We start from the raw sequence: 11,485 nt of genomic DNA, 5'->3' as shown, positions 1-11,485 counted from the left end.
CAGAGCAGTCATACTCATGTGCACAAGGACAACATGCAACCAGCTCTCTGCTGGCTGGGATGACATTTGTGATGCCCTCTCATCTGAAGTAATACAAAAAATAATAATCTGAAGGAACAAAGATAAAGGTCAAAACAAAGGAGAAATACCGTAATTTCTGAACATTCATTTCCTTTCTTTAATCAAAAGAGAGTAAAATAAAATACAGAGTGTGTGGGTGGACAGGAAGAACACAATATGATGCCCCGGGAAAGGTTTTCCACTGCTTTTCATTTAAAGTAGTTAGAACATACCTTAGAAAACCTCCAAAAGTCAAAATTTCCCCAACTTATCAATCACGGATCCACCTGGGCTCTCCACAATATGGGACACACACCCTTCCCCAATCCACAAGACTCAAAAAATGGCCATCAAGGTATCCAACCCTAACGCCACCCAGTAAACAGCTGCCACCTTCCCTAAAGCAGTCATCTGGAAGACTGTGACATGCAGGAAACCTACAAGAGAAAAGGAGAGCTCACCTGAATCAAATTGCTCCCCATCACCATTGGCCAGTCCCTGCCCCTTCTCTGGGGATAGATGCTGGCTCTCTTGCATGGTAGTGATGAAAGATGCTCTTGCGTCCATGGTTCAGAGAAACAGTCCTTCTTTTCCTAATTCATCCTGCAGCAGAGAGTTCCTAGGGCACAAACTAAATGGAAAAGAAAAAATGAGTGATTTGTTGTACTTACGCCAACACTCAGCCACTTCTCGTAGGTTTCACGTTATAATATTTGATCACAGCTCCTTGATCTTGCTCTCTCTTCCAAAATGAAGCCACTTTTGGAAGAAAGACCACAACAGAGGATATCACCTCTAAGTGGCAACACTATCATAAGATATTACACTTTATGTCAATATTATTTCATACTACATTATATCACAATAATAACAACAGAGAGATGACAATGTGGTAATAACATCCACAATATTCAACACAAAGAATCCACATCCCAAAGTTCAGACCAGAGCCCTGTGTTACCAGCTGAGAAATGAGAACAACTGATAGAGATGCACAATCCTTGACAAAAAAAGGCATCCAAGAAAGGCCAACTCAGTCACCTTCCAAGTCCAGTCTTTGACTTCCAACATAACTCACACAGTGTTAGCAATGGAAATACCTCATTTCAGAAATATTTTCCAGGTTTCTAAAGGAGAATACTTGGGAGAGACTGGAAGAACCTCTAGAAAATGAAGTTAAGCATTTATAAAGTAGATAGTGAAATAAAATAGTGCTTCAACTGCTTTCTGAAGGCAAATTTAAGGTAACTGCACCATTTAGTGCCACCTAGAGTAGAAAACATTAAGTCAGGTGTAGATCGGGTTGTGATGGCAGAGGAGATTCTTCTGCTTTAAAACTGTTTCAAAAGCAGCATAATAAAACCACAAAATGCGTGAGAAAGGGAACACAACACTGACTAGATCTTGAATCAGACATGAGATCGAGAACTGTATCTCCAGCCAGAGTAAGCCATCGGACAAGCAATACCCAGAGATACACATTTAAAAGTAGATTTAAAAAAAAGTGAACTTTTCAGTAAAACTCGTGGTGACGATGAATTACAAGGTGTCAAGGGAGGACTGGAAAAGAGAAACTAAGAGCTCGGCTTACAGGCGCAGAGGGAACCAGCTAGTCATACCAGAGATGCTGCAGTGAAGACAGATGGTGAGGAAGGCGTGTGTCCAGAACATAGGATACAGAGGACTGGTCCTGCTTATTAGTGGATGCCTCCAAGACTCAGATGACAGAGAGGACTCTGCTGGCAGCACCAACACCAAATGCTCTGCAAGAAGCATGACTAAAAGTAGGAAATAATAATACTCTTACTGCCAGAGTCCATGCAAAGCAGGAGGTAATAAGAGTGTAAAAATATTATGGGATTTTTTTTCAACTTTTACTACTCAGGAAGATATTCAGGAAGACCAAATACGGTGGTCATAAAATAGAAAGAGGGAGAGTGCTTTGTCATAGATTTTTCATCCTCAGTTTTTAAGGTTGTTCCAACGAAACTCGAGGGAAAAACAGACACATGAGAAGGTACAGAAGGAACTGAAAAAGATAAAGACCACATAACGTGTAAGGGTGATTTTCATTCACTGAGTCATGATAGGACTGTATGCCAGAGCAATCACAACAGCACTGTTGTGCTGGCAATTAAGCTGTGCTAAAACCATGCACGCTTCACGAAGCATCGCTGGTAGAAGCAAAGGTGGTACAGCACTCAGCAGAAGATGGTTTGAGCAAAGTTAGACCTCCACCAGTGGTTTGTGTTCCTCACTCCTAAAGAACCTTTTAACAAAGTAAATATATACCTACTTTTTTTTTTTTTTTTTTTTCCCCCCCGAAGAGGAGATTGTAAATTGATTCAGTGCAGTATATTTGCAAAGTGCTCAGTATTCTTGGAACACACAATAAATAATACTGATCACTTCCTCACTGCAATGGACACTAACCACTTCATCTTTATTCTTCGTTGATGCAAGACTTGCTAATGAATTAAGTACATTATATACTATGAGTACTTAAAGTGCAGATAACCTAATAACATATGTATCACTCATCCTCAGTGTATATTAACTTTCAATTAACTATGAAACTAGAAGCAATCGGTCTATTGTAAGTCAAAAACACACTTATCTTTCAGTAGAGAATACTTCAATAAACACCATTAATAATTAATTGGCTAAGCATCAGAATTTTACGTCAAGCTTCTTCAATGTGAGAGAAGCGGAAGTGTCAGCTGAAGCTAAGTTTTGGGTAGATTTAGCTGTTTTCATTTCTGTCTAAGATCAAACAGCAATGAATGATAATCTGGATCTACTGAAAAAGAATTTTAAAGAACAGAGAGAAATCAATTTAAGCACAACAATTTATCATTTTAAACAAAACTCAGGGGCAACAATACAAACACTGAGAGGAAAGATAAGCTACTTAGTATCTTAGTTAAACTCTGTAATGTTCCCACGATGCTGACTGGGTAAAGTCACAAACTGATAGGAAGCTGAAGATGTCCATTCAAACAATGCCATTTTTTACACAGCTAAACCCCAGATCTGCCACCAGATCCACAAGAAGGGCCCATTCCCCTGAGACTGGGAATTGCCTGTCAGAAATGGGAAATAGATGAGAAAATCAGCATGAACCTGCCAACAGCCACATCTGGGACTGAGATCAAGTCCACCTAGACTGAAAGGGAGAAACGCACCTCCTGCAGGCTGCAGTGAGCTGGGGGTCAGCCTCTGCTCTCATGTAACTAGCGACTGGACAAGAGGGAACGGCCTCAGGTTGTCCCAGGGGAGATTGAGGCTGGATGTTAGGAAATACTACTTTTCCAAAAGAGTGATCAGGAGCTGGAATGGGCTGCCCAGGGAGGTGGTGGAGTCACCGACCCTGGAGGTGTTCAGGGAACGTCTAGATGCTGTGCTGGGATATGATTTAGTGAGAGCTACTGGCGATAGGTGAATGGTTGGACTGGATGATTTCGTAGACCTTTTCCAACTTCAGTGATTCTATGATCTCAGGTTTGCTGTTTCAGCTATGGACAACTCTGTTTTGAGCTACATGTCTTCTTATATTCGGAATATCTACTTCACAATTTATGGTAGGAAAGCATTTATGTATCTACCCAACACAACGCAACAAGTTGACAAAACTCCTATGCAAACATAAGCTTCCAGATAACTGAGCCTCCTGTTGATACAACTAACTAGCAAAGAAAGCTGACATAAGAAGGGAGAAACTAATACCCTACTAATTGCTGCTAATTAACACCTCAAACAAAGTCTCCAGCCATACTGTTAACAGCAGCATGCTAACTGGCCTGCATCAACAACACTAAACAAGCAACATACAGTGCAATTCCCTCATTTCTGTATGTCTGTGCATCTCAAATTAAGGACCACGAGCCACGTGGCCAGCTTGTCAACTAGGGAATGGGAAAAAGCAGCAAAAACCACTGAAGGTGACACTACAATGGAGCAGCAGCAAAAAGAAACTGATTATGAAATGCAACTGAAAGAAGGAAGAAAAAATCCCCTGCTTTGAGATCCCTTATTCATTTGGTGGTTCAAACCGGTCTGATGCTTTCCCCACGCAGCTCCCATTCCCCTGGTACTTAATTCACATCCAGACTTCTAATTCACAGGCGGAAAAAGGCAGCCAATATAAAAAGGGAACTTCTTTTATTTGCTTCTTCCCACAGCTGTCAGTCTTAGCTGCATCATTATCTCAAACATGCTGCCTTGTCATCTCTATCAATATTGGCTCTTTGAGTAACTGCCTGCGTTGGCTTTGTCACATCATTCTACAGTTCTCATCTCCTGTACACTCCTCCTCCTTTTTCTTTCCTTTGGAATAAGCTCCTGCAGGGAGAGGGACCCCATGCACACACAAATCCAGCACCCCAGGATCATCTGTTGGAGTGACTCCTTAGAAACTGAACTTCCTTCAAAACAAGGTTAATTAATAGGGACTGACATACTAAAAAGGCAAGCTATCAGAACAGAGGATGCAAAAAAAAAATAAAAATAAACAACAACCAACAACCCTATATCCTTGAAATTCCCTATCTGGATAATTTATGTGCATCAATTATGTCAGCGTACTGTGGAGGCCTGAAAGGTAGAAAAGTACAAATACCACTGTTTTCCCATGGATCTGGCTCCTGCCTCCTCCAATGTTCAGTAACACTGGCTTCACCCCTAGATACATCAGGATGTAAGGAATCTGCATCTCTTTCCCCATTTGAGTTGACTGAAGTGGAATATGGGGGAGATCCAAAAATAACTGCTAGTGAATGATCTCTCAAAGCTAACCACCATCATGTGTCATTTTAGACTCTTCAGCAGAGTCTATTGTGATAGGACAAGAAGAAATGGTTTCAAACTAACACAGGAGATTTAGATTGGATATAAGGAAGATGTTTTTCCTACAACAGGGCGACGAAAGGAACAGGTTGCCCAAAAAGATGGTAGATGTCCAATTCCTGGGGACATTCAAGATCAAGCTGGATGGAGCTCTGAGTAAACTGACTGAGCTGTAGGTGCTCCTGTTCACTGCAGAGGAGTTGGACTAGATGACCTTTAAGAGTCCCTTTCAACACAAATGATCCTATGACTTCATGCAGCCTTTGCAGCCTTCAAGCTTTTTGCACGCTACGAGTGGAAAAACCCACTGCAAAGCAATCAAGAAAACTAGTTTGAACAAGAACTGAGACCAGACCAGCCATCAGGAAACTGCAGCATTTGGTGCTGAGCCTCTCAGTCCAGACACTTCAAAACTCATCTTGAATTAGGCTCTCCCCACTCAGGTGATTCATCGAGGCATCTTCTCACCCACGGGTCACAATACACAATCAGGCATCACTGCACAGTCAAAGCATACAGGAATCAACTCCTGCCCTAAAAGATTCTTGTCCAAAGCATCATTTCCCTCTTTGGGATTCACTCCTCATTGGGTGTCTGTTTGAACACCCCTGTGGCTCTTCTGGTTGCCATCATTGCCTTTAGTGTGGAGATATGTACATCCCAGAGCATCCCAGCCTCAGTAAATGTTAGACTCCCTGTAACCCCACTGCAAATCACAACACACAACCTCCAATTTTTACAACTCAGGTCAAGTCAACAGCATTTTCTCTCAAGTCTAAAAGTCCCTATCTCCAGTCTTTGCTTTAAACAATGCAGGTGACCTTTTTCAATGCTCAGAGACCATCCCCCAAAAGCATGTAGGCAACACAAGACACACATTCAGTCTTCAGCTTCCCCAAAAAGCTAGCTGACAGGCAATGCTGCCCATCACCCAACTCCTTTAACATGAGGATGCTCAGGACTACAGCCGTGGCAGAGAAGAAAGGCTGCTCCTCCAGGCAGAGGTTCCTAAATAAAACCACACTTCATGAAGGATGGATAGTGGCAGCCTGCCACAATATTTACACCCCCTGAGCATCTGCACAATGCAAACGGAGGCTCGTTCAGAAAGGCTATTGAACACATCAAGGAACAGCTTTCACCTCCTAGAGAAAGACCCTGTCTCCCTTCTCAGACAAAGTACCAGTTGGAATCCTTTTAAGGATCACTTCTTCCCAATTCCTGTCCCTTTACTTATTTGAGGGGTTCCCTCACCAAATGTTTTCATTTATATGAAGTGACAATTTCTCCTTCATACTGAATACCCCACAGGACTTTATTAGGGGCAACTCACTGTTTTGAACAGTGCTGTATCGGTGCAGATGTATTCTGGAGTGGAAGAAACAAACTCTTACCCAGAGAAGCAAAAAGCGTTCACAATATTCAAATATATTAAAAAAAAAAAAAAAAAAAAAAAAAAAAAAAGTTGAAAATAAGAATGAAAATAACCTGTTTTCCACACTTTTTGGCGGATAGAATGGGAAGATTTGGATTTAAACTGCAGGAGGGTACCAGGAAGAAAATCACTAATAATGAATGCAATGAATGCAGGAAGGGCACAAAACATCTCTGGAGGGGTCAGGATGATACCTGTCCAGAAGAACATCCCAGTAGAGCTAAACCCTGTCCCTGGGTAAAAGATGGTTTGCACAAGCCCTGTAGATCCCTTCCTCTCCAACCACTCAATAGGGCCAATCCTTCTGCTCTTGAACTTGAGCATGTTTCTTTATAGATTTATCACCTGTCTAGCACCACAGAAAATAAACTTTTCCCTCTGGAGGGAAAACAAGCCAAAAAACAGAGAACGGAATCATCTGGTCTGGTCAACCATCCTGAAGGGGAAAAAGGGTGGAGGCTAAGCTCTGAAGACACCTGGTGCAAAGCTACCACCCCTGGACGTGCTCAAGGAAAGGGGAGATGTGGCAATGAGAGTCATGGTTTAGTGGGCACGGTGGAGGTGAGTCGATGGTTGGACCAGGTGATCTTAAATCATCTTTCCCACCCTTAACGATTCTATGACCGTGTGGAAAGGGATTACGTGAGGAGGTGACTTCCCTCTGTAACTCAGCAGGTCACTGCACTCCTTCCTACTTGCCCTGGTGCCAAATGCCTCATGCTTTCAAGGCAACGGACGAAGACCTGTTTCACAAAGCAATTTTCTCATCCCTCCACCCGGCACGTAACAGAATCCAGGAGACACGCAAAGATAAATGGCAGTGAGATAAGGCAACACAAAGTAAAATAAACCTAATTAGAGCAAGTAAGTTGTTTACAATGAAAACCCCTGCAGCATTAGGCAAGAAAAAAAAAAAAGTGACAGGCAAGCACACCAATGTCTGGCTTAGGTACTCATTGCACTCTTAGCTACCCTACACTCAAGTGCAGCTAAAGATACAGAGAAGACTTAAAGCAAACCCCTGCCATGGACTTCCCTAAAGACTAGACCAAACTTGTAAAATTATCACCGAATCATTAGAGTTGGAAAAGACCACTCAGATCATCCAGTCTAACCATTAACCCATCCCCACCACACCCACTAAACCACATCCCTCAGCATCACAAGCACCCTGTTCTTGAACACTTTCAGGGACACTGACTTCACCACCTCCCTAGGCACCCTGTGCCAATGCCTCACCAGTCTTTCTGAGATGGAATTATTCCGCATTAGACTCTGGTGGGGAGCACCCCAACTTCAGGTGTTGATGACAGGATCTGTCAAACCTGTTTCAAACCATCCCACTACACTGCTGCCAACAGCCAGGAAGTTGAGCATATGCCTTTCCCCTCCACTGTGCTTACATTATTTATGCTCATTCCAAGCAGCAGCAAAATTCCTTCCTGCCAGAGCACTGATATTTTATACTTTCTTCGCATGCATCATAATGTCAGCATAAGGTGCCAGGACAAGGAGAGGAAGGTCACCACGTACTCACCTTTGTCACTTTGAGCTGCTCTGTCACCTGCTAGGGAGTTGTCATCATCTCCCTGACTCATTAATTTGGTCCTCCTATGGTGTGCATTTCCACACATGCTAAAGACCCACTGAAAACTAGTGGCTTTGGGAGCATGGCCTGTTTTAAGATAAAGCTGAGTAAGTGCCCTGAAGAAGACAGTTGATATCCCCAGCATCCTTTCATAGAATCATAAAATGTCCTAGGTTGAAAAGGACCTCAAAGATCATTTAGTTTCAATGCCCTGCTACGTGCAGGGTTGCCAACCACCAGACCAGGCTGCCCAGAGCCACATCAACCCGGCCTTGAATGCCTCCAGGGATGGGGCATCCACAACCTCCTTGAGCAACCCATTCCAGTGTGTCACCACTGTGTGTGAAAAACTTCCTAATATCTAACCTTTACAACAGGAAAAAAAAAAAAAAAAATCTGTAGGGAAGAATACAGTCAGCTGTCTGCAATGCCCCTTCTACCTTCTTGCTTGAAATAAGGAAGCCTTTTAGATGGGCAACTTGAGTGCTTACAGCTGTTTATCATACCAGAATTTCTCATTTGGCACCACTCAGACCTTCACAAAGGATTTGTGGATCAGCCACGTCACCAGAGTCATATAACATGTTGATTTATGGGCTTAATTTAGGGCCAAACTCAAATCTCCCACCAGCCCAAACTCCCATCACTGAGGGCAGTGAATTCTGCCTTTATACTGCAGTGCCACACAGCAGTCAGAGCCATTTTCCAAAGAAAACTGCGACAAAAACTGGAATCCAAGGAACATCCACCATCTAACACCACATAGTAAAAATGACACTTTAGGTCAGATCCTGCTTTGTTCATTTACACTGCAGAGCTGACCAGTGCTTGGTTTTGGTCCTACAGGTGTTTACACCCTTCTCAACATTCAATATCCAGAAAGAAGCTTCATTGGCTGGGAGGATCTGCCAAAAAATAAGCTGCATCCCTCACAGACATCTCTTGACACCTCCTTCCTTTCCCCCAGGGGACCAGAGGGCAGCCAGCAGCCCCTGCCAAAATCTATCCAGAACCAAATTCCAGCACACATTATAACCTAGAGCCCTGCAAGTCACAGTTACACTGGCTAACTGCAGCCCTCTTCTCCAAGAAAAGAGGAATAAACACAGACCTTTTCCTTAATTTTTATTCGAACTGGATCTCAGGACTTGGCCCAAGCAATTAGAAGTTCCTCATGGTAGCTGCCCAGTGATGTTAAGAGCATTAATCATGAAGGCAAGAATCATGAATGCAAGTAAAAATAGCACAGGTTCTACACATAGCTTTTTTTTAAGCTTCACACCTACTCAGAACAATCTCTTGATCAGTTGTCAAGAACAGCTTCATTTGGGGATTTTTGTGTGCCTTTTTATTGCTGCTTAATTTTAGAACAAACGCTTCTGATTCATAAAAGCGGAGTAACTGTGAACACACTCTCCAAACCTTCTCTAGAATGCTGTATTTGCAAGAGGCCAATCTCAAAATAAACTTTTTTGTGAGTTTTTAAATGCCAGATAGTCTTCTGCTCGCATCACTTCAACCCCCTGCACCGCAACCCAAACATTTTTAATCCTGGTAAGAGTGATACATAACATACAGAACACAAATCTAATGTAAATCTTCTGGCAGAAAACCTGTTGGATGGATTGAAGCGATTTCATCAGAGATGACTATCATGCAAAGATCAACAGACCGTTTGAAACAATGAGATTCAACTACTGACAAGGTACCGTCAGCCACTCTAATCCCAAAATAACTGCTTCCAAGGACTATCATGTTACAGCAATAAAACAAACTCAGTGTTTCATCAAATCGTAGCATCACCAAGATCATCCAGTCCAACCGTCCCGTGACCACCTGCATTCCCCCACAAAACCACGTCCCTTAATCCAAATGTTCCTTGAATGCTCAATGTTTCAGGGACAGTGGCTCTACCACCTCCCTGGGCAGCCCATTCCAGCTTCTGACCACTCTTCCTCTGCTGTATTGCAAATAGCGTAACTGTTAACAACAGCAGCAGTGCTCCGTTTTCAGCACTGAGTGATGACGCCCTCTGCACTGTCCACACACACAGTAATAGAAGACTCCAACATCTCCATTGGCCTCAGGTGATCTGAAATGTGCCCCCCTGGTTCTCACATCATTTTCTCACGAAGAGGGCAGATGTGGCACTGAGGGACATGGTTCAGTGGGCACGGCAGTGATGGGTTGATGGGGGACTACATGACCCTTGTGGTCTTTTCCAACCTTAATGGTTCTATGATTCTCTGCGCAGCTTCAGAAATGCACTTCCAGCTCCTTCTCTACATTCTAGCTATGTGCCTCGATTCCTACTGCTTTCTCAAATGCTTTCCTTTGTCACTCGGACACAAGCAGGCACCAGCCAAATCCTTCAGCCACGAGCACCACCTGAGATCCCCTCTTCCCACATCAACATGAATTTAGCCAGCAAAAAGCCCCTGAATAAACAAGACAGCACCTTCTCTGCCATCAGGATACCACCACACACACCCTGCTGTACTCTCCTATTATGCTATGGCTGCAGTGACCTGAAAAAGTGACTCAAAATACATATGTGTATTGAGTGGATCAGAAGCACACTTGGAATAGCACAAGCCCAGCAGGGAGAAGTATCCATAGACTAAACAGTTGACACTTGCAATATTTATTCTATTTCCAACAATACCAGCATAAAGTTTTAATAAATGCTGCATTAAAACATCAGCTGTCTGTCCAGCCAATTATCACTCATAATCACAGCTACGTACTGCTTTCTACAGATGGTCTTACAGCTGTGTTACACTCCACCTCTGCAGAATCCTTTAGAACATCTGTTGAATATCTGTGTTTTCTCAGCTTGCTTATAATGCATCTACTATTCTGTTCCCTAAAATCAGCAAAGATGTATTTCCTCGTGACTTACAATCTACTAGTTGCCTGATGGCTTTTTGCTGTATCTATTTAAATAGCTTTTAGATTTTCTCTTAGTAACAGATTACACTGAGCCTCCATCTTATCAGAGGAGTTATCGGGATCTAATCCCTTATAAGCACTGAAGTTATTAGAGTTGTGAGACTATTTTCCTTCCTTCCTTCCGTAATCTGTTGTAGACGGGAAAAAAAAAGGTGGGGGGGAAGCCACTTGCATCCTTGCTCCCCTGATCTACGGTCCTAAACCCAAGGAGCAAACCTCCCTTATCCACTGCCCTGGCAAGGAGCTGAGAGTGGAGGTTGTACACCAACACAAATGGGGTGCAGGCTGCACCAGAGCAGTGCTATGCAAAGCAAAGTGCTCCCCTCAGAAAGTGCAGTTTGCAAAGGGAAATGCCATTTTAAGCTGTTTTTCTTTAGTTCTGTTTCTTTTCCTTATATAAGCAGAATCCTCCAATGCAAATACATTAAAAAAAAAGAAAAGGGGGGAGGGGGGAGGGGGGGAGGAGGGGGGGGAGGAGGGGGGGAGGAGGGGATTGAATGATTGAATGCAGCAACACCCCAGAGTAGAGCTGAGTCATTTCACCCAAAAAGCAGTGCCCATGGGGATGTGGAGAGCAGAGAAGGAAGATGAAGGAACTGCTTTCC

General features: G+C 43.2%; 1 protein-coding gene across 4 annotated transcripts in view; it reads right to left on the bottom strand.

The window, feature by feature from the left end:
- SFMBT2 (Scm like with four mbt domains 2) overlaps positions 1-11,485 on the bottom strand; it is a 114,179-nt gene that overhangs the window by 100,492 nt on the left and 2,202 nt on the right. For 3 of the 4 annotated variants that reach the window (XR_008206236.1, XM_052680970.1, XM_052680973.1), the window contains exon 2: positions 522-691. Coding sequence is in view for 2 of the 4 variants with exons in the window: in XM_052680970.1 (XP_052536930.1) it covers positions 522-627 (106 nt within the window). In the remaining 2 variants the exon portion in view is untranslated. Of the gene's footprint in view, positions 1-521; positions 692-11,485 lie in introns of those variants that run through there. The other variant, XM_052680971.1, reaches the window with a different exon arrangement.

The sequence above is a fragment of the Tympanuchus pallidicinctus genome, unplaced genomic scaffold (genome assembly GCF_026119805.1).
Source record: "Tympanuchus pallidicinctus isolate F22 unplaced genomic scaffold, pur_lepc_1.0 scaffold19, whole genome shotgun sequence".
NCBI lineage: Eukaryota > Metazoa > Chordata > Aves > Galliformes > Phasianidae > Tympanuchus > Tympanuchus pallidicinctus.
Note: the sequence above shows the minus strand (reverse complement) of the source record. Positions and strands in the feature narration are given on the sequence as shown.